At 36.4% G+C, this 23,436-nt stretch overlaps 1 protein-coding gene across 1 annotated transcript; it reads left to right on the forward strand.

The window, feature by feature from the left end:
* The first annotated feature begins 20,629 nt into the window (after window positions 1-20,629).
* Window positions 20,630-22,653, forward strand: LOC149930873 (uncharacterized). Its single transcript, XM_090159489.1, has 6 exons — window positions 20,630-20,705; window positions 20,766-20,854; window positions 20,914-20,992; window positions 21,058-21,138; window positions 21,701-21,774; window positions 22,426-22,653. Exons 1-6 carry the CDS (start codon window positions 20,648-20,650, stop codon window positions 22,618-22,620), a joined length of 576 nt encoding a protein of 191 aa, XP_090015615.1. The 5' UTR covers window positions 20,630-20,647; the 3' UTR covers window positions 22,621-22,653.
* The last annotated feature ends 783 nt before the right edge of the window (window positions 22,654-23,436 follow it).

Genomic DNA, 23,436 nt, shown 5'->3' on the forward strand with positions numbered 1-23,436 from the left:
GCAAAGTTCACTGATAAAAATACATTGACTGATATGGCTTATCTGAATATAAAACAAGTTGGCAAGCCAAAATATACCTCTCCTCGGAAGAATAGTCCCTAGTGGTATTAATTTATAGAGATAACCCTTTAAGATATATTTCCGCAATTTAGAGTTATTTGTTAAAAATGTTATCCCAGTTCTATCCCGCCCGGATAAAATTTTTATTATAAATAAAATAATTGAGACGTAACGACCAATTTTAATTTATTCAGATTATCATAAGTAGTTACAACAGTGAGTTAGACGTACTATAAAAATGCACAATTGAATTAAACCCTTTTTATCAGTTGAATATAATACGAAGCAAATTTTAATGAAATAAATATCTACAGAGGGTATAATAACGGCCGTTCGCTTTTTGGTTTATAATTTTAACGAAATCGGGCCTATTTTAATTAAACGATAGTATATCGAAATTTTGTTAAACGAATATTCCCCAAGGCCGCGCGATAAATTTACGAGAATAATTTCCCGTCGACGTTATATCGAAAATTTTATTCGGGATTGCCAGAACTGTAACGTTGTGGGCGAGTGATTAGAAAATAAAATTGCAACCAGAATTATGCAAAATTATAAATGTTTATTTTTATTCAGAATAGTCTATGGAACGTTCTAGATTTAACTTTCATCAATGACCCAACAATATATATCACTTCTATGTAATATTACAGAACTGGTACTCAAGTGTCTAAGACAAAATTTGTCTTAGTTCATCGTGATTGAAACATATACCAAAACACACTTACACTTAAGTAAATATCATAAATTATACCGAGTAATTTTAACTATATTCAAACTACCTAACTATAAACTCCGTCTTAATTAACAGCTGAGAGCTGTTCGATACTAATTACTTCCAATCTACTTAATTAGCCTCACAGGTTGAGTTGATAATTCAAGGGTATAATTAGGTTATTCCAATTCAAAAAATAACAATTTTATCTTACAGCTGACTTGAGTTAGTTCACAATTACTTTAACGCTTTCAGTCTTAAACACGCACTGCTCATACACTTAAGTCCATTCACTCACGTTCCAAACGCGAAACACAATTTAAAGACCGGTCATACTAATTAAAACCGCAAAGTTACCTCATAACTTTTGACCGACACCAGGACCCCGTCCTGAAGTATTTCGTCTGACAGCCAAGAACAAAGAAAGAATAGATCTTCTATATTTACGGCAACGGCTTTATATACTTTCATTTTGTGTATTTTTTAACCGTCGAGATTTGACTAAAGTTCGAAAAACTGAAGATATTATATTTTTTACCCGGTTTAATTGATAGTTCCCCACACGGTGGCGCTATATTATTACTTTGTGACCCGGGTTCAATTCCTGATCACGATCAAATTTTACATTAAAATACTAAAATTTTTAATTAAATATAAAATTAATTATAATTTATAAATATTTAATTAAATATAAAATTAATTATAATTTATAAATATAAAATTTATTATAATTTATAAATATAAAATTTATTATAATTTATAAATATAAAATTTATTATAATTTATAAATATAAAATTTATTATAATTTATAAATATAAAATTTATTATAATTTATAAATATAAAATTTATTATAATTTATAAATATAAAATTTATTATAATTTATAAATATAAAATTTATTATAATTTATAAATATAAAATTTATTATAATTTATAAATATAAAATTTATTATAATTTATAAATATAAAATTTATTATAATTTATAAATATAAAATTTATTATAATTTATAAATGTAAAATTTATTATAATTTATAAATATAAAATTTATTATAATTTATAAATATAAAATTTATTATAATTTATAAATATAAAATTTATTATAATTTATAAATATAAAATTTATTATAATTTATAAATATAAAATTTATTATAATTTATAAATATTTAATTAAATATAAGATTTATATAATTTATAAATATTTAAATAAATTTAAGATTAGTATAATTTATAAATATTTAATTAAATATAAGATTAATATAATTTATAAATATTTAAAATGATGTAGAATAAATTATAGTACCTAACGTTATAGCTTTGTAAATGACATTCGCCAAAGCTGTTTTTTAGAAAAACACCGTAACTTAACAAGCTTTGGTGGCTGAGTGGTTAGAGTAAATCTCTTGCACGAGGCAGACCCGGGTTTGATTCCCGGCCAGTGCCAATTAATAGCAAATTGATACTAAGAAGAATACCGTTAACAATTGGTGGAAACCCTGCCATTGGACGGTGAGAGGTTGCATAACACTCAGCATTCGGACCGTCCCAAAGTCATTAAGTAGAATCTGGAGAAAAAACGCCCGTACAAACACAACAGACTCAACATCCACAACCATCATAACACAAACACCACAAACTCTACACCCACAACCGTCATAACACGAACTCAACATGCACAACCATCAAAACACAAACACAACCAACGCAACACTCACAACTGACATAACACGAACTCCACATTCACAACCTACGCATAAACATTAAAAACGTAATACACCAAACCGTCACGACGGTGAGCGAAAAACCACCATCCAAACCAAACCGCAAATGCATCCGTTAACGCTCACCGTCACACGGTGGTTTTGCCAACCCTTCGAGAAGCTGCGAACGCAGAGATTTTGAGAAACTGCGTACGTCCCTTTGGCCCGAAAATGCGAACGCGTTCGCAGGCCTGACAGACAGACCCACAGACAGACAAACAGACAGACAGACAAACAGACAGACAGACAGACAGACTGACACGGTGGTTGTAGGGGTTTTCCCCCGAGATCTTCGGTTTCCACTTCCACAAAAACTTGTTGAGGTTAACGGCAATAGTTAGTGTAGGGAGCTGTTGGCTCGAACGCGTGGCATGCAGGGCTTGCCACCACCCTCCTACGCATTGTAACCCGGCCACCTGAATTAAAGGCTTTAAAAGTCGCTCGATGACTTAGGACTAAGGTGGTGCCTTGGGTAAAAAGTTCCCTCGGAGAGGTAAAAATAAATGTTTTCTTTAACAGTTGTGGATGTATATAGATTTCAGTTTACTTCAAATAAACGGCTTAGCAGCATGCTCGCTATTTTTACCTCTCCGAGGGGACAAAGTCCCCTGGGGTTATACAACCACCGTGTCTGTCAAGCCTGCGAACGCGTTCGCATTTTCGGTGCAAAGTGTAATCACTGCGTACGCAGTTTCTTGTGATCTCTGACGGTGAGCGTTAACGTTGTCCTTTGCGGTTTGGTTTGGAATGTGTTTTTTCGCTCACCGTCGTGACGGTTCGGTGTATTAAGTTTTTGTAATGTTTATGCGTAGGTTGTGAGTGTTGAGTTTGTTGTGTTTGTGTTCTGATGGTTGTGCATGTTGAGTCTGTTGTGTTTGTATGGGCGTTTTCTTTCCAACTTCTTCCTAATGACTTAGGGACGGACCGAGTGCTGAGTGTAATGCTACCTCTCAACGTCCAATGGCAGGGTTTCCACCAGTTGTACACGGTATTCGTCTTAGTATCAATTTGCGATCGCATCGGGCGGGATTTGAACCCGGACCTCCTGCTTGACAGGCGGACGTTCTACCACAGAACCACCGACACTTGTTACGCTTTATTGAAAATTAGACCTTCAGCTTTATCGGAAGCGTATTTAATAGAGTACGAAATTTTGGTTTAATTGAAATAGAATTGAAATTGAAATTATTGCATCGAAGAAATTCTAATTTAGCGTTTTCTCTATTGATTAAAAACAAATGCGCCACCCAGGTTTCGAAACCAGGCCATTCGGCTTGGCAGTCGAGCGCTCTACCACAGAACCACCGATAGCTGCTTAGGTTCACTGAAATTAAGACACGCATCGTAAGCATAATAGGTAATAAAGTCTTTTTTTATTAATGAATTTATGAAGGCCTAATCTGGTTTTTTTACGAATGAAATTTTAAAGGTTAAATCTTGTTTTAGCGCAGTCAGCCGAGATTAGAGGGTTAAAGGGTAGACCCTGTGGGTGGTCCACTTTGTTAGTTTTTTTGTTATTTATTTACGGGTATTCTTAACGACCTATATATAGTTGTGTTAATTCAAAGGAGATAATTTAACGTTAATTGCTTTAAGAGCTGGCGGTTAGTCAAGTGGCTCTCTGTGCTTTGTTGATGGTAAGGTTTTTGCTTCTAGTAAATATATTTGGTGTGGATATTTGGATATCTACGATTTCTAACGCAGTCAATGATTTCCTGGGTGTGCGAGTCATTATATGATATTGGAAATTGGACGGCATTGGTCTTTTTCATGCGGTATGTGTCACAACGTCAACTGGAAGTCTACGAGCGTTGAAATAAAATGAGCGTTAAAGATGCGGCAAGTATTTCGTAAGCGAGAAAAATACAAATACCATCTGTAGATATTTCTTTCATTAAAATTTGCTTAGTATTATATTAAACTGATAAACATGTAGTGTAAAAAGGGTTAAATTCAATTGTGCATTGTTTTAGTAAGTCTAACTCGCTGTTGTAACTACTTAATTTATAATATTCTGAATAAATTAAACTCGATTGTTTCGTCTCAATTATTTAAATTAAAATTAAAATTTTATACCAGGCAGGGTTTGAACCGAGAAAACGTTTTTCGTAAATAACTCTGAATTGCGGAGATATCTTTGGGGATCGTGTCGAGAAATTAATACCACTAGGGACCATTCTTCCGAGGAGAGGTATATTTTGGCTTGCCAACTTGTTACCTATTCGAGGGGACTTTGTACCCTAGGAGGGGTTATACAACCACCGTGTCTGTCAGGCCTGCGAACGCGTTCGCATTTTCGGGGCAAAGGGTAATCGCTGCGTACGCAGTTTCTTCGAATTAGGGAAAAGGTTTTTCCAAAAGGGCCGGTTTTTTGTTGTCATTGGGTGTATTATAAATATTTTTCAAGTTGCGTTAGTACTGGGCGGGATTCGAACCCGAGCCCTCCTGCACGTCAGGTGAACATTCTACCACAGAACCACGGATACATTTTACACTTCACTGAAAATTAGAAACTCTTCCGAGGAGAGGTATATTTTGGCTTTCCAACTTGTTTTCTTTTATGCTTCTAACTAATCAATAGGTAATGGGTCTAGTGCGCCTATATTGTAGAAGTATTAAATAGTACGACGTGTTCATTTTCAACTGTTGGTGGGACGACTTGGCAGACGGAACTACTGTTAAGTTTAATAAGTTAAACAGTTCAAATTACCAAGTACGGAAATTTCGAATGCAGATGCTTCTCATAAGGGAGGACACATGGTCAGTAATATCCAAAGCCACACCGTCGCCTGTAACAGACGAGTGGACAAAGAAAGATCAAAAGGCAAGAGCGACAATTGGCCTTCGGGTAGAATATAATCAGCTGATTCAAATTCACGCGCAAGATACGGTGAAAGGTGTTTGGACGGCGTTAAAGAATTATCACGAGAAGAGCATGCTTTGCAGTAAGGCCTTTTTATTAACGCGGCTGTGTCGTAGTCAACTCGACGAGTCCGGTAACATGGAAGAACACCTTGACGGGATGTTGGACATTGTTGACCGCCTGCGGGGCTTAGGCGAAGATTTACAAGAAAACTTGGTTGTAGCCCTACTGCTGTGCAGTCTTCCCGAGAGTTACGAAACACTGATAATGGCTTGGGAAACAAGACCGGAGAAAGACTTGACCTTGGAATTGGTTAAAGGGAAGTAGGTTGAAGAGTATCAATGACGACAAGAGACTTGCCGTAAAGGTTATTCTTTTGATTCTAAGCCAACTGTGTTGAAAACAAGCATTAAGAAAAAGTCCAAAGGTCGAAAGAAGCCTACATGTTTTGAATGCGGGAAAACAGGTCACTTTAAAAAGTACTGTTGGTCATTAATTAATAAACTGAAGGATGGTGCAGCTGGAATAGAGCAATCGCAAGCAAAAGTGGCGAAACAATCCCAAGAGTCAAATCCAACGGAAGGTATTTCAATATACGGTGTTTCAACTAAGTAGCGATACTCATGAAAATGGATGGTTCGTCGACTCTTGAGCTACTTGTCATATGACAAATGACATGTTTTTCTTCACGAAGTTGGATTCTACTTTTCGCGAAAAGGTATACATGGCTGACGGGACAACTTTGGAAGTAATTGGAAAGGGATCTGGACAACTACGATGCCTCGCGGAAGTTTCAGTAAAGGAAGTCGAAGTCCACGACGTATTGTACGTACGGAAGCTAAAAGGCAGTTTAATATCGGCACGGAAGCTGTTCATGAAGGGGATTGCGAGTAAAGTTTTCAAAAAACTTATGCACCATTACCAATGACGAAGGCCACGTCGTAGCTACAGCATCCTCTACTGGTGAGCTTTACAAGTTAAATCTGAGGAACAAAGTAATGTTCGCGAAGCAAGAAGATTTGAAGGGCTGTATTCACTTATGGCATCGTCGTATGGGCCATCGAGATCCTGTGACTATCAAGCTTATCATCAGTAAGCAACTGGGAACTGGAATCAAGTTATCCGGCTGTGATCAGTTGAAAATCTGCGAAAGTTGTATTGCGGGGAAAATGGCCAGACTGCCGTTTCCGATTTCCATTACCAGGTCAGAGAAGACGTTAGACCTAATACATACCGACCTTTGCGGTCCAATGCCGACAGCAACAACAGATGGTAAGAAATATATCTTGACGCTGATCGACGACTATAGTAGATTTTGTATTGTCGCACTTTTGAAGAATAAGAGTGAATTTGCGGAACATATCAGAAATTTTGTACGTCTTTGCGAGACCAAATACAATCAGAAGCCGAAGAAGTTTCGCTCTGATCGAGGGGGCGAGTATGTAAATCAAGAAGTTAAAGATTTTCTACGCATTGAAGGTATTGAATGGGAACTGACCGCAAAAAATGGGGTTCCGGAAAGGGAAAACCGAACCTTGACCGATATGGCACGAAGTATGCTAATAGACGCTAAATTACACAATCGGTTTTGGGGCGAAGCAGTCAGAACGGCCTGTTATCTGCAAAATAGACTTCCAAGTAGATCTCTCGTGAAGACGCCATACGAATATTGTTATAGGACAGCACCTGATCTACGTCACATTCGTCAATTCGGATGCACCTGTTTCGTTCACATTCCGGACGAGAAACGTCGCAAGCTCGATACCAAGGCCAAGAAGTTAATTCTTTTTGGATAAGAAGAAGTTTCAACAGCCTATAGACTTTTTGACCCGTCGACGAATCTGGTAACTGTAAGTAGAGACGTCAGGTTTTTGGAAGAATCTACAAACGTGGAGGGATCCTATGTACCGTTTGGTGGTAGTATCGATGATAAACTAGAAATAAATTTTGATACCAATCAAGACAGTGACGCTGACAAGAATAATGAAACCCACGTGAAGAAACGTCGAATTTCAAACCGTTCGAATAAAGGAGTACCACCGGAATGTTTAATCCAAGTCCTGAACGTGGAATACGAAGGCAATAATCTGGAAGATCCTTGTAATTTAGAAGAAGTGTTTTCAAGTCCTAAGCGTGTTGAATGGGAAACCGCAATGGCCGAAGAATTGCATGCTCTCGAAGAAATGAAAACATGGTCTTTGACAGATTTACCTTCAAATAATCAAGCCATAGGTTGTAAGTGGGTGTTTAAAACGAAAGTCGATGCATTGGGAAACGTCAGTACCCAGCAAACACATATAGCTCCATTGGATATCCATGGCACGTTACCTTTGGACATTATGATGTCTGTGAGATATCCAAATATCCAGGTTTTACGTCACATGGATATTCCATAGATATCCAGATGTCATGGTTTTGGAGATGCAGGGAATTTCCCCTGGATATTGAATATCCAGGGGATGTTGTAGGGATATCTCAGGGATTCAAAAAATAACATATTTAGGATATGACCAGGATATAATATATCCTAGGGGTATCCAATATATATTCTAAAGATATCTTATAGATATTTATTATGTCCATATTATGTACGTTAGAGGTCTTGGGGATTTTTAAATTTTCCTTAAATATCCATATAAATATATTTTTATTTTATAAAGGATACAAATTTATTAATGACTATAATTTATAAATAAATAAATAAATTTAAATAAAATGACGATTCTTGCATTAAAACCAATTATTAGCTATATATAGCTAAATTATTGGTGTAAATGCAAGAATCATCACATTAACATAACTAATAAAATTAATAAGATTTAGAATTAAGTGAAATTAACCATTTTTAATATTATGATTGGAGCTAGGCATGATGACGAAAGATATCAAAAGATTTATTAAATACACCACTTATAAGATTTAAAATTTCCTTTGATCAAGGTTTTATTTAAAAAGTTCTTTGCTTCCAAAATCATTGTGAAAGTTATTTAAATATTATAATTATTTAGGTTTTTCTTTTTTACTTCCTGCTAGGCAATGGTGTGACCAGTCTTTAATTATTAGTTCAATTTCAGCAATCGTAGAATTGGCAGCGCATTTTGATCGTTTAACGGCTGCTAGAAATAAATTATTGCTCGTGAATAATAGATGTACAATGAGAAGAAATCTAGACCAATATACTAAGGATAATTTTCATTGTGATTAGATCTTGAAGTTTTTTTGCCTTTTCTTCCTTCCAAACTGTAATGTGAACCAACGGATTTACTCAATCAGAGTGAATTGAAAAATTTTGCTCGTGTAAATCCATTTTATCACTAGCAGCGAGCCCCAAAATGAAAAAGCCAGCTACACTAAATAAAATTTTAAGTCTAGTTGGGGTTATTTTTTCACAATTAAGAGTAATAGAAAAATTGGCATACATTTTACTTGTTTAAACCATTTTTCCTCCAGCAGCAACGTCAAACTCAAATTTAATGCAAAGTGCAAGTCAAGCTGGTTAAAATTTAAGACAAATTACCTAGGCTTAGGTGAACGGTTGGAAAACTGTAAGATATCAAAGTCATATTGACTTTTGTATTACTGACTGGAACATGAAAAAATTGCTTACCTCTTATTAATAGTTCATTTAAGTTTTTATCGTATTACTGCCGACAGAATTATTAGTGTTCTACGTGTTGAAAATGGGCCTTGGCGTCTAGTAAAAGCGTTACCATGCTGGCGTTACCAAATACCAAACAAAACAATTTAGTACGCATGGATGATAAATAGAGGCACGGCCAACTTCGATCACGCGCTGCCGCTATAGCACGTGCTATTGAAGTTGGCCGTGATAAAATAAAAATATTAATTTTCGAAATTATTAAAATTACTAAAATTATTTAAAGAATAATATTTATTTTAGTATAAATAAAAACTAAATTTCTAATATTATTATAAATTGGATAAAATGTAAAAGGGAGAATATTCTTAAGAATTGAGCGCCAAGTTTGAAACTTTTTATACTTTTTTACTTTAATTTTGAAAATAATCATATTTGATTAATTGGAATTTTGATAATAATTCTTCTAAATATTTACAAATTTTTTTTACTTCGTTTTTTATAGATTTAAGACTAATATTAATAAATTGCTGTATATTTAATTAATCTATGCAGATAATATCGGTAGTCCTGCGTATGTAAAATATGTATTTCTCGTTATTACATATTTTGAGAAGTTTTATAGTAGTTTCAATTAATTAGGAAGCTCCGACGCGAATGTTAATAATAAGGAAACGGAAATTGAAATTAATATCCCTGGGATATTAAAGAGACTTACCAATTTTTTTTATTTTGGACATAAGCAGTCTCCGATATTCGGACGTCCCAGGGATATGCATTAGATTTTGAAACTTGGATGTATGAACTGTAAGATATTTGGATCAAACATGGATATCCATACAATATCATCTTTTGGGATTTTTGGATATGACCTACCAGGGAGATTCGGATCATATATGGATATCCCCGGGACTTTTGTGTTTGCTGGGTAGGTACAATGCCCGACTAGTGGCGCAAGGGTTTCCGCAAAAATATGGCACCGACTATGACGAAGTTTTCGCTCCTGTGGGAAAACAGGCGGCATTTAGAACTTTACTTACGTTAGCGAGTTACAAGAAATAGAAATTGCACCATTTTGATATCAAGACCGCTTTCTTGAATGGAAAATTGGACGAGGAAATATATATGAAGCAACCTCCGGGTACTATTGTCAAAGAAACTGCAAAACTTGTATGTAAGCTTCACCGAAGTACTTATGGGCTAAACAGTCGACTCGTGTGTGCAACGAACCTCTCAATATGGTCCTAGAAGATGAAGGGTTTCAGAGAGGGCAAGCAGACGCCTGTCTATATTTGAAGAAAATTGGAGATCATTGGTATTACGTTTTTGTCTACGTCGACGATTTGATTGTTGTCGGAGATGACAAATTCATCAATGACGTATATCAATTTCTTGCTAAGCAGTTTACTGTCTGTGACCTAGGGCAGCTCAAGTTGTACTTGGGTATAGAGGTAGAACGAGACAGCGACGGAGTTTATAATATTCATCAGTTCAGTTATATCTCTCGTATACTTAAACGATTTCACATGGAAAATGCCAAACCAGAAAAGACGCCGATGGATACCGGTTACTTGAAAAACGAATTGCAACGTCAAGAAGTCGCAGACGCGGACTTTGCCGGTGATCAGAAGGATAGAATATCCAATCAATTGGGCAAGCTGTAAACAAGGAAATGTGGCGCTTTCGTCGACGGAGGCAGAATATGTGGCATTGGCCGAACCGTGTCGGGAAGCACTATGGCTTAGAAATCTGATGGACGATCTAAAACAACCGGATGTCTCAATTACAATTTATGAAGACAATAAAAGCTGTTTGAAGATGGTTCAGAACGAAGGTACTACTCATCACACGAAGCACATAGCTACCAGATTTCATTTTGTAAAAGATTTGCGTAATCTATTTGCTTTTGAATATTGCGCTACAGAAGAGATGGTAGCTGATTTGTTAACCAAACCTTTAGACAGAGTTAAAACTCAAAAATTTATTTCGTTACTCGGTTTAAATTATGTAGTTAATTAAGTTTTTAATTTGGTTTGTTTATTAGTACTTTGAGAGAGGGTGTTGGAAATAGCAAAGTTCACTACTAAAAAATAGATTGACTAATATGGCTCATCTTAATATAAAAAATTTACGTTTTCTTTAACAGTTTTGTATGTATAGAGTTTTCAGTTTACTTCAAATAAACGGCGTAGCAACATGCTGGCTATTTTTATCTAACTAAATAAATAGTCTTCATTTATTTTCTTTTATACTTCAAACTAATCAATAAGTTCTTTTTATAAAGTAAAGTGGTCTTCTTTTTTAAATGTGGCTCTTACGTGACAGTCTCTAACTGTTACAAGTCTAAAGGTGGCTGCACACATGAGACGCAAAGCAAGCGATGCAAAATTAGAAAACATTCAAATTTCGCACTCGCTTCGTTGCTCGTGCGCGAACTTGGTTTTTGAAACAACGCATACGTGCAAGGCACACATAAAGCTCCCAAGTTAATCTTAAGCGCACACGCATGCGTCGTTTCAAAATCCAAGCTCACCCACGAGCGAGTGAAGCGTGTGCAAAATATGAAATTTTTCTAATTTCGCGTCGCGTTGATCGTTTTGCCGCGACTGAGCTAGGAGTCCTATAAGCAAACGACGTGAGTTCATTCCTTTGGTAGTCTTAACAATGCCTGCTTATTTTATTGGTAGCCTTGACGACGCGTGTTTTAAAATAAATAACCCTTAGCACGGTCAAGCCATTTACGGCGAATAATTTGTTCTTAGATCTCCTTTGAATAACTCTAGCTCAAAATTAGTTTCTCGTACGTATAAATTGTACATTACGTGAGCGTTCTAATAAATGTTATTTTTGTATTTTTGTTTCTCATTTTATTCAATAAAGTTTTTGGTCTAAAAAGTTTTTTTTTGTTCTTTTGATATTTGAAATTTGTTTAAGGCAATAAAGTTGGTAATATTTATTTTAATTATATTAAAAAATATTCTACCGTTCAGGATAGGACCGGGATTACGTTTTTAGGAGGACGCTTGGTTATGGTGGTATATCGTCAATTCCATTCCATGTCCAGGAGTTAATACGGCCAAGGGCAAACCATAGAACACAATTTTTCTGTGCAATATAGTGTTTTTTTAAACCGTAAATGGGTTTAAATAAATCAGTATTCAAGAATCTAAAAATCTTGTTAGAATTCATAGAATATATTAGAATTTAATATTGATTAAACTTTTCCATTTTATAAATTCAATTTCATTAAAAAATTAACCATTTTTTAAAATAAAGGATAACGATCCAAAATATTGAAGCCAAAAAACTGTAGAAAATATGAAACAGCATGGATGAAATCAGTGGCTAACGTCTCCTGGATGCCCTGTAAGTATTACTCTAACCGGTCACACTGTTAAAGGTTTATGTATAAAATAAATTATTTCAGAAAAAAAGTTGGGGAAAAGCGTATACTCAACGTAGTACACGTTTTTCCAACTTAATGTTTTGTATATGAAGGTCATATAAAGAGTTTCAGATTAATGTTTATTTTCTTTATAAATATTATATTTGGAAATGTGTTTTGAAAATTCATTATTTTTTTTACTTTCTAATATTTAAGGGACGAATAACGAATGTTTATTGTTATTACTTTCTTTAAGGATTTGAATCCAATTGAAAACGGTAGGTCTTCATTTAAATATTTATTGCAAAATGAAATTACAAGGATGAATTAAATAATTTTCGAAAAATTAATGTCAGAAACGTGTAGTAGGTACATTGACCACATATATTCTGTTATTACTCAAGTAAATTTGGCTGTGGGGGTCAATCACGATCTTAAAAATAAATTGAAACTTAACAGTGTAAACGTATTGAGTTAGAAATGTTTAGCTTTTATGATGAAAAATACTTTACAATTTAAGAAATTTTCATTGAAATATAATAAAGGAAATTTAAAAAAAATGTCTAGCTAAATAAAAACTAATTTAAATAAATTCATTTAACTATAAAAATATTAACACATAATACGCAATAAGGAATTGCTTTCATTTTAACTATTCGGCTTTTTATAAAAGGGAAAGTTTTAGAAGGGGACCGGGCCATATTTTAGATGACTCACATTAAACAACCCAGAACCTTGTAATGATCTACCATAGCTGAATTGATATAATAATTTTATATAAATATCCCCATTACTCCACCCTGAGAGGCAATCGGCGAAAAATGAAAAGAAGTTAATAACTGAGCTTTTATGTGACTTTTCGAATTCGTACTCCCAGAGGCTAAATTAACTAATCGAACATGCAATGAAGAAAAACATAAAGAAATCTTCAAAAAATGTATGCTACGTGTAGCTAAATATAAGACTTACAATTGTTAGTGTAGCAATAACTATGCAACAGTAACAAAACTCAATTAATGCAAATTAAGAAAGAAAGAATAGTGTTACTCTTTTTTTAATATTTCCGTTTTCTGGGAGCCGTCTCGCAGAAATCGTATAAAAACGTTACGAACATAATTTTATTTAATAATTATAATAATCAGAAAGGTTAATACCCAAGGCATTACTTAAAGCCCAAATCATCGAGCGACTTTTAATGCCTTTAAACAGGGGGCTGATTTACAATTCCTAGCAGGGTGATAGCAAGTCCTTCATGCCACGCGAGTCCACAGCTGCCTTAACGTTAATTGTAAACCTCTACAACTTTTAATGAGAAAAGGAAAACACAGAAGTCGTGGGAAAACCCCTTTTTACCGGTAGGTAGACAAATCACAACCTCAACGCGGTAGTAGTGGTTCCTAATTTCCATCCAGCGCACCACAAGCTGGGATCGAACCCGGCTTCTCTTGCTGCTAACCATTCAGAGACTGTTTTAAGTGTTGTTCTACGATATGTAATAAAACCGCATGTAACCAAAAGGAAAACAGATATTTATAAAAAGAAATAAATAATTTATTTTTTTTAGCGCCACCTGGTATTAAAGCGTTACAGACGCCATATTTCAAAACAACAATCTAATACTTTCTACATTACATTTTAGTTATAAGTAATTAATAAAAACTCATTTTGATTAGTATAAATCGAAATAATTAGTGAATCTGAAATAAACATATTGACCTGTTGAAAAGCTTATTTTAAAAATTATCCGCCAAAATGACGTAGCAAATAGCTCTCACTTTGATTCGTTATTTACCAAGGCTATATAAGAGTCGAGGGGATAGTCACTTAAGTAATCAGGTGTTCAAATCGTAGGTAATCACGGGATAAATCCACTTAATATAATAACCGGAAATCACTGAAAAATTATGATAAATCACCAGAAATATCCGAAACATTATGAGAAAGCACTAGAAATCAACGAATAATTATGAGAAATCACGGGAAAGGGCGTTCGATGGATCCGGCGTAGGATGGATACGGCGTAGGATGGAAACGCTCGCAACAGCGTGAGGTGGATACGGCATAGGATGGAAAGGGCGTTGGATGGATACGGCGTTGGATGGAAAGGGCATTGGCTGGATCCGGCGTAGGATGGAAACGCTCGCAACAGCGTGAGTTGGATACGGCGTAGGATGGAAAGGGCGTTGGATGGATATGGCGTTGGATGGAAAGGGCGTTGGATGGAAACGACGTTGGATGGATCCGGCGTAGGATGGAAAGGGCGTAGGATGGAAAGGGCGTAGGATGTAAAGGGCGTTGGATGCAAACGACGTTGGATGGAGAAGGCGTAGGATGGAAACTGCATTGGATGGAAACGCTCGCATCGGCGTGAGATGGATACGGCGTAGGATGGAAAGGGCGTTGGATGGATATGGCGTTGGATGGAAACGACGTTTGCTGGATACGTCCTACGTTGGAAATGGCATATGCTGGAAGCGGCGTAGGTTGGAACCGTCGTAGGATGGAAAGGGCGTAGGATGGAAACGACGTTGGATGGATACGGCGTAGGATGGAAACGCTCGCAACAGCGTGAGATGGATACGGCATAGGATGGAAAGGGCGTTGGATGGATACGGCGTTGGATTAGAGCTTGCACCGCCGCGGTTACAAAGTTATAGCTAATTATAACCTGGTGGGCGGACTTAATACGCAGCCCACCAGATGTACGATCGAGGAAATAGTACGCGTTTCTATACGCACCGACTTTGCACCAGCTTGCACCACCAAAATTAGAGCATGCACCGCCGCGGTTACAAAGTTATAGCTAATTATAACCTGGTGGGCGGACTTAATACGCAGCCCACCAGATGTCCGATCGAGGATATAGTACGCGTTTCTATACACACCGACCTTGCACCAGCTTGCACCACCAAAATTAGAGCTTCCACCGCCGCGGTTACAAAGTTATAGCTAATTATAACCTGGTGGGCGGACTTAATACGCAGCCCACCAGATGTCCGATCGAGGAAATAGTACGCGTTTCTATACGCACCGACCTTGCACCAGCTTGCACCACCAAAATTAGAGCTTGCACCGCCGCGGTTACAAAGTTATAGCTAATTATAACCTGGTGGGCGAACTTAATACGCAGCCCACCAGATGTCCGATCGAGGAAATAGTACGCGTTTCTATACGCACCGACCTTGCACCAAATTTTGGGAAGGGGAGGCGTGTATTGCACCATTGAGCGAAAAACACTTCCATTAGCACTATTATACGAGGGATTTAATTTTAGCCTGGCTGAAGGCAGGGATTGAGTTTATATTTTATTTTAAGAAAACTGTTTAATTAATTAACTTAATTTTATAATATAAAGCGAGGGTATGACCTGTATAAATTATATTCAATTCTTATGTGGCATTCAAAAGTAATTTAAATTTTAGTTAACGTTAATTTTAATTACTATTTAACAAGCGGGATTGTTCTTATTTATTAGATCTTTGAATTCTAAGACATTTGGCTTATTGGAGTTAAGGAATTCTCAAGAATAATTATTAATAAATAGCCAAACAAGTACATTATATACACACAATCAAAAATGTTCAAGACCCGTTCATTAATTAATGTAAATAGTTTCTTTTGTTTCGAGCGTTATAGTATCTTTTGTATCGAGTATCAGCTTTTTTATCCTGAATTAAAACATTATTATTTCTATTCCTCGAGGACTTATTAAATGTATTATCAAAAGCAAATAACACCCCTTAAATAAAAAAAATAAGTATTCGGTGGAAGGTGCACCTGAAGGGTTACACCGCCTATGCCTAAGACTCACCCGCAAACTCAGTGTTGAAATTGTTTTTATTTCATTTTCTGGTTGAGTGAATGTTATTCCGGCCACTTTATAATCTTAAGCTTTAATAAGTTTTTCTGTATTCGTACTAATTAAATATGACATTTTTTGGCACATTTTGAGTTGAAATGACGTATTTTACTAAGCATGAGGGCCCTATACAGGGTGTTAACTAAAAAATGGACCAGGGCGAATATCTCAAAATGTGTTTTAGATACGATTTTGAAATTTTAGGTTGTTATAGAGCGCTCAGGGGGTCAACCAACTATGAAAATGTCAATGACCTTGAACCATGTCTTCAAGGTCGTTCGAAATTTAATTTGAGAACCGTAAGAGTTACGAAGCTGGTTCCAATTAGAAAAGTGTTCCCCGTCTCATTTTATGGCTAACTAAAGGCCTTTTTCACACGAGCCAAATTTTTGACCCAACTAGATGATCGAGTCAAGTTGAGTTTAGTCAACTACATGTAGTTGGTTCGTGTGAATAAAAGTTCGATGAGTTGATCCACCAAAAAAGTACGCGAGAAAAAACTGGATCACTGATCCATTTTTGCTGACTCAGCAGTTTGATTTGAAAAGTTGGCTCGTGTGAAAAGGTCTTAACTTTCACTCGATCTGATTTGAGAAATAGAAAGTCGAGAAATGTTAGGCCAAAAACAAGAAGGTCGTTAAGTTGATAACGTGCGGAAGACGCGTTTTGGGAGCCGAAATTTTCAAACTAAAGACCCTCAACCACGATGAGGTTGTCTAACAAATTTCAGTACTCTAACAAGAGTACTTTTAAAGTTATCAGTTGAACATCGTCTTTAACACGTTATCAACTTAACGACCTTCTTGATTTTGGACTAACATTTCTCGACTTCCTATTTCGCAAATCAGATCGAGTCAAAGCTAGTTAGCCATAAAATGTGACGGGGAACACTTTTCTAATTGGAACCAACTTCGTAGCTCTTACGGTTCTCAAGTTAATTTTCGAACGACCTTGAAGGTCATTGACATTTTCATAGTTGGTTGACCCCCTGAGCGCTCTATAACACCCTAAAATTTCAAAATCGTAGCTAAAACACATTTTGAGATATTCGCCCTGGTCCATTATTTAGTTAACACCCTGTATAACAGTCTATGTTACGGATTTGTAAGTCAAATAAATAGTCTTTTTTGGGAGAACAAACGATATTTTTAATTCTAAACTGAAACTCTTGTCTGAACACCACCGCTCTTACACTCGACCAAATCGCATCTGGCACTTCACCTTTTTAGTTTTGCTTTTCGCGGCCACTCCTAGGACTGACTAATTTTCCAAGAAAGCCCGTGTTATTTTCTAGTAACAATATGAACCACAACAAAAAGCTGCGAAGAAGAGCGAGCGAGATTGGGAACCCAGCTGAAAGCCATAAACGCATAAAAGTAGATAGGGATCTCTTCTCTATTCGGGCACTAATTGTTTATTTTTAGACCCTTTTAACTTCGACCTCGAAACCTCCAATTCTACAAGCATGAAACATGCTCGTTAAATTTTATGGCATTTCCCCCTCTCTGACTCCGACCCCGACGATCGAAAAGAAGTCGAGTCTGGTCATTTTTGGTGTTAAAGTTTTTGTAATTTTAAACGGTTGCACCCCACTAAAAATAAAAGATAGGTTCCTTCCGTCCCTTTTTCCTGGGCGATAATGGAATGAGTCAAATGACCTTCGAAATGCGTCGCTCTCGGTCGCTGACGCGATTTTCGCATTTTTGGTTTTAGTTTTAGAATTGTTGCCTCGGCTGCAGCGTGCAGTGGTATTTCTAGCACACGAATCTTTGTATGTTTGTATTAGTTAGTGAATAAAATAGTGGATGAAATGGTTTTTAATAAAAAGAGTGCAGAGGAGGTCGCGAATATTAATAACTTAATAATAGCGCATAAAGACGAAATTTTTCATCCTTCTGGTGGTCGTGTCATTGGGAAAAGAGAAAATATATGGAACAGAATTTCCATCGCGTTAGAAGGCTCCATGAGTGAAAATGCTCTTTACACATATGTTCATAGAAACTATGACAAATTTTTTGCTCTTCTCGAAGTTGAAAGCACCGAAGAAAAAACCAATGAGTTAGACGATTCGAATACCCATCTATCACTATCAGAAGGAGAAAGTAGCTTTAGAGAAGAAGAATCATCTTCGGATTCATCTCCTTCGAACACAACCAAGGAAACCAGGTATTTTAATATCTTTATCTCTCCTGAGGATTACCAAAAAATGTCACCAAAAGTAGTAACGTATCAGAGGAGTGATCCGAAAAATACAAATCAACGAACGAGGCAATATTTAGTTTTCAAGAAAGGCGTTTGGACAAATATCATAAATCGACAATTTATTAAAGAAACAAAGTTGCCTTGTGTAATGGCATACAAACGGAACACGATAAGTGCTGCAGATCGAATATATTCTCAGATCGTTGGCTACTGTACAATTTGTTAAGCTCAATTTTTTGGAGGCATAGAGCACGAGCCAGAAAAGGGTGATGAAGTTGAAATTAGATGTAGAATCGTAGGAACTTTAATATGGAACATGACCCTTTGAAGAAAAGGAAGTTGTCTGGTTTGGCTAGGGTTGAAGCGGTAAAAGACATGATAGAGAAAAATATAGCTCCGAGCGCCCTAAGAAGAACTAAAGCCGATGATATTATGGAATTCGGTGAAGCGGAGCCGAATGACTTACCTTCAACAAACGTTCTTAGCGTCGCCAAACATGAAGCATTAAAAAAAATCAACTACATGCTAATCCTGTGATCGCGCTGAGTATCATGATGGATATGAGACAATATAAAGGGGTCATCAGAGAACTATGTTTAAGACCATTTAAAGTGTTTTTTTGGTCTGCATCACAAATACATGTGTACCAAAAGTACTGTTCATCGAACGCTTCGCAATTGCAAATAGATGCTACGGGGAGCGTAGTTAAAAAGATTCAATGGCCTTCCGGAGAAAAAAGCTCCCATATATTTCTTTATCAAGCGGTGGTCAGAGACCAGAATACTAATAAACAATACACAGTCGTTCAAATGTTGTCTGAAACGCACAACTCTGATTTAATATCCTATTGGTTAAATACATGGTTGCGAACTGGAGGTATTGCGCCAAAGACCGTAGTAACGGACATGTCACTTACATTGCTCTCAGCAGTCTGTCGGAAAAAAGCAGATCCAATATTTCCGTTTTGTTTTGTGAGATGTGACGTGGCACATACCATCAAACTAATTTCAGACTGGCCGAGTTTGAGAAATCAAATAAGAAGAACGAAAGCATTTTACTTAAGAGCTATGGGCCAGATTTTGCAATGTTCTGAATTGACCGATTTACAAAACTTGCTTAAAGCAGTTATTACAGTTTCACTTTGTGAAACGCAAGGGAAAACGTGTGAAACTGAGGAACCAACTCTCTGTCAACGAAGAAAAGATTGGTTGACCAGAAGAGTATCCACCGGTGTTAAAGAGGATATTCATTCGGTTCAAACATTAATATCGGAAAACTTGAACAGCGAAACTGAAGATAATATAATTGCTACTGACAGTCAAGTAGATTCCGATTTTGTTGATGCTACTGATATGGAGGGTTTCGATAAGTGGGTTTATGCTATCGTGGAACAATGTCGCGCAGAAATATCCAACAGTAACGAGGAAGGTGACATAAGTATATGTATTTGTACCCCGCTGCTCCGCCTTAAGCACTACAGCGGCCACCAAAACAACCAGCCCCGGACAAAAGTGCGCTTTGCGAAACAACGTTCGGCCAGTGAGACAGCCATTTTGACCGCCTCAGGAAGGTGACATTCGTTAGTGTTTTTGTATACCCCTGCATCGTAATCTAGTACATAACAGGGGTTAAAGATAAGTATAAAATGGAGAGTGTGTAAAATGGAAAAAAGATAGAATAAGTCTAGCAAAACCACAGTCAAGAGAAAGCACCAGAGCAAAACCAGCGAAGAGAGAGGACCCCGAGAGGTCAGACTCTGCAAGAAGACACGAGAGGCGAAGCACAGGCAGAAAGCCGCCCACGACCGCCGGAAAATTTATTATGAACAAATATATGATTAACCTTTTACAAATGATGAAAGAGGCCTTAATTAAAATAAACGCATACAATGAGTACATGTGTGTGAGGTTGCTTTTTTTTTTTTTTTTTTTAGAGATTATAAAGAGATCGTACTTAAAGCGAGACGCGTACAAAGAGTACAATACCAGCCAAAGATTGTTGTTGACCTATGCCGTTTATCTCGGTTAATCCCTTTATGGACTGCTATCATGACGCCATACTTTGACAACAAAAATCTTGTCGCTAGCAGTTCCTCTGTTGAAGGAAGCTTTAACGACGTGAAGCATATTATTTTTGGACATAAAAAACTCCCTCTAAGGGTAGATGAATTTGTCGCCGATTACATTAAATCCATAGAAGGAACTATGAAACTAGCAGCAAGTGCAACTTCCAGAGCTCCGACACTTTCATCTTCCATTTCAGGTGAATTTCATATTTAAAAAATACTATTAACGTTAAACTTAATAAAATGCATTTCTATAGAAACGAACGACATTCCGATTTTATTAGCAGAATCTGAATCCAGAATGGCAAAAGGAAATAACACATGCCTTTTTTGTGATAAGAATTTAGTAAGTTGATAGATAGTTTATATCTAAAATAGAGATAAATAATTGAGTACATATTTAAGGAGCAAGATGATGAAAACGGTGATGCGTGCAAAACCTGTACAGAGGTCAGAAACAATATTGAGAATGAGACAGTTCAAGGTATTTGGTCATATTTGGGCTAATTTCGTATGATACATGTAATTATAACACCTATATTTCTTTAGAATGTACAATTAATGACGGACAAATACAAAGTCGTTTCACGTCACCCAATATGCCAACATTAGAAAAGGAATCTTCTAAAAGTATTTGAAATTTTCAACTATATGTAAATAGATAGGCTAAGCAGCGCGCAGTAAAAATCATAATGCGACTTTGTTACACGATAAGTCACAAACTACCTGCTTTGTCATACTGTTTCGAGGTTTTAGTTAGATCGTGACCATATTTAAAGTATCTAAAACTGAAGGTTATCGACTGGCTCAAATCAAACAATCATTTAAAAAAAACCTAGGGAAACCATAAGACCCGAAAGCTAGTGTTTCCCCCTAGTACTTATAACCCCAAATTTTAAAATGGCGAACATCTCCTGCACAGGCGCGCAACAAGCCCAAGCAGAATCCGCAGATGCGAGGAACCCTAAAATCTCCAGCGAAAGAGGGGAAAGGAAAGCAATTTGCTCTTGCACGACCTTTCAGTGGGGTGGGGGAAATTGTCGCCACGTCACTGCTATCCCAGTGTTGCGCCAAAGCTTATTTGTCAGTACGTTTCAAATTCTCGTTAGTTGGCCTTTGCATAACCTATCTTAGTGGTTTTATTTACAATTTTACAAAGAATGTGTAAATAAATCAATTGAAATTTTTCAAGTACTCATTGAAACTATCAACTGCATTTCATGTTCTGTGGAAACTTCCGGTGCGCACATATGCGTGATATGTAAGGTAATATGAATTCTCTGAACTGGACAATAATAAGGGGGAAAATCAAAAACTTATAGCCAGTGTTTCCACTTGGAGGGCAAAAATCCCTTTTTGGGGGAAAACGGACAGCTAGGGTTTTAGAGGGAAAAAGGGGAAAATCGATTCATTAAAGTGCTATTATAACTTAATAAGTGATATAATAATGTGATATTAAACACAAGTGTTAACTCTGTAATGGTTGAAAAAAATCAATTTAGGAGTTTTAGAAAAATTATAGAATTTATTTATATCATTTATCAATTAATTAAAGGGGTAATTAATGCGTTTAAATTTAGTTTCCCGCGTGATTCGTGAGTGAAACTACAGAGAAAACGGCTTTTGAAAAGAGGGAAAATAGGGGGGGGGGGCTAACGGCTTTTGAAAAAGGGGAAAGTCAATTTTTAAGTTAACTAAAAAGGGGAAAATTAAGTCACCCGAGTGGAAACACTGCTTATAGCAACTTAAGTTAAGCTAAAATATCAATAAAAACGAACTTAACCAATAATGTTATAATTTTTAGAACATACTACTTTTATATTCAAATGAATGAACGATTATTTCGTTTCTTTGTTCCCATTTACAACTACGTTATGCACAAAAAAATCGTCTTTATCAGTAATTTATTTTTGAAAGGCTTCCGTACACGCCATTTTGGTTTGTTCTGTTTCTGCTGGAGGAGAAGAAGGCTATGGTGAAGAACGATGCTGCCTAAAATGCTTCAAAAGCCATAACAAGAATAAGCAGCACACTGAAGAAATGACCTCACTTGAAAATTGGAGGGGATTACAAATTTGCCTCCAAAAAAGAATAGAAGGGATTCTTATTTGAATCCTATAACTGAAATGGCAACCGCGGATTATACATCCCAAAAAAAATCATGCCTATTGGCCTACTTAAAAACGCTAACCGCACAGATTTGCGCCCTACGAAAATTCGTAAGCAAAGTTGCAGCTTTTCAAACAGTTGCGCTTTTGATTCAATTGTGCAAGTTTTAGCCACTTCGATTTGCGATAGCGATGGAATTAAGCAAGAGATGGTGGAGCTCTCGCAAATCCCAATTTTTAGCCGTAAAAGCCAAAACGTACCAAAAAAGGGGAGAAATACTGTCCGAAATTTTTCCACTTCAAATTCTCCCCAACAAATTAAATTTTTTTAATTGCGAAGAGTCGGTTCCAGTAGTAATGAGAAGAATTTTTGAAAACTATCCATTATACATTTTTGAAATCCTCTGTTCAAACGCAAGCTGCGCCCTGCCCGTAATTCAAAAACGTAGGGGAATATTATCCCTCGAATGCAGACCCAATGACCTTGCACCTCTCTTACAACAACTGGTGGACGAAGAATTGAATCAGGGCGAAGAGAAATGCTACAAGTGTTCATTCAACAGAGTCCGATCTACTGATAATTTGAAGCCTTTCATGATATTAGAACTGACAAATTTCAAGGAAAGATAGGATTACGAAGGTGTCTATTTCGTTGTATTATCAACCATTCCAATTTCATTAAAATTTAAGGATCTAGATATGAAGCTCAGGGGCGTAGTTGGATTTAAAGGTAAAAACATTAATACTTCCATGGGTCACTACATATGCTACTCCTGTCGAGATGATGGTTTCCGAGGTAAATGGGAAGTGTACGATGATA

Source organism: Leiobunum rupestre, chromosome 9 (assembly GCF_980474605.1).
Source record: "Leiobunum rupestre chromosome 9, qqLeiRupe1.1.hap1, whole genome shotgun sequence".
NCBI classification, from domain to species: Eukaryota; Metazoa; Arthropoda; class Arachnida; order Opiliones; family Sclerosomatidae; genus Leiobunum; species Leiobunum rupestre.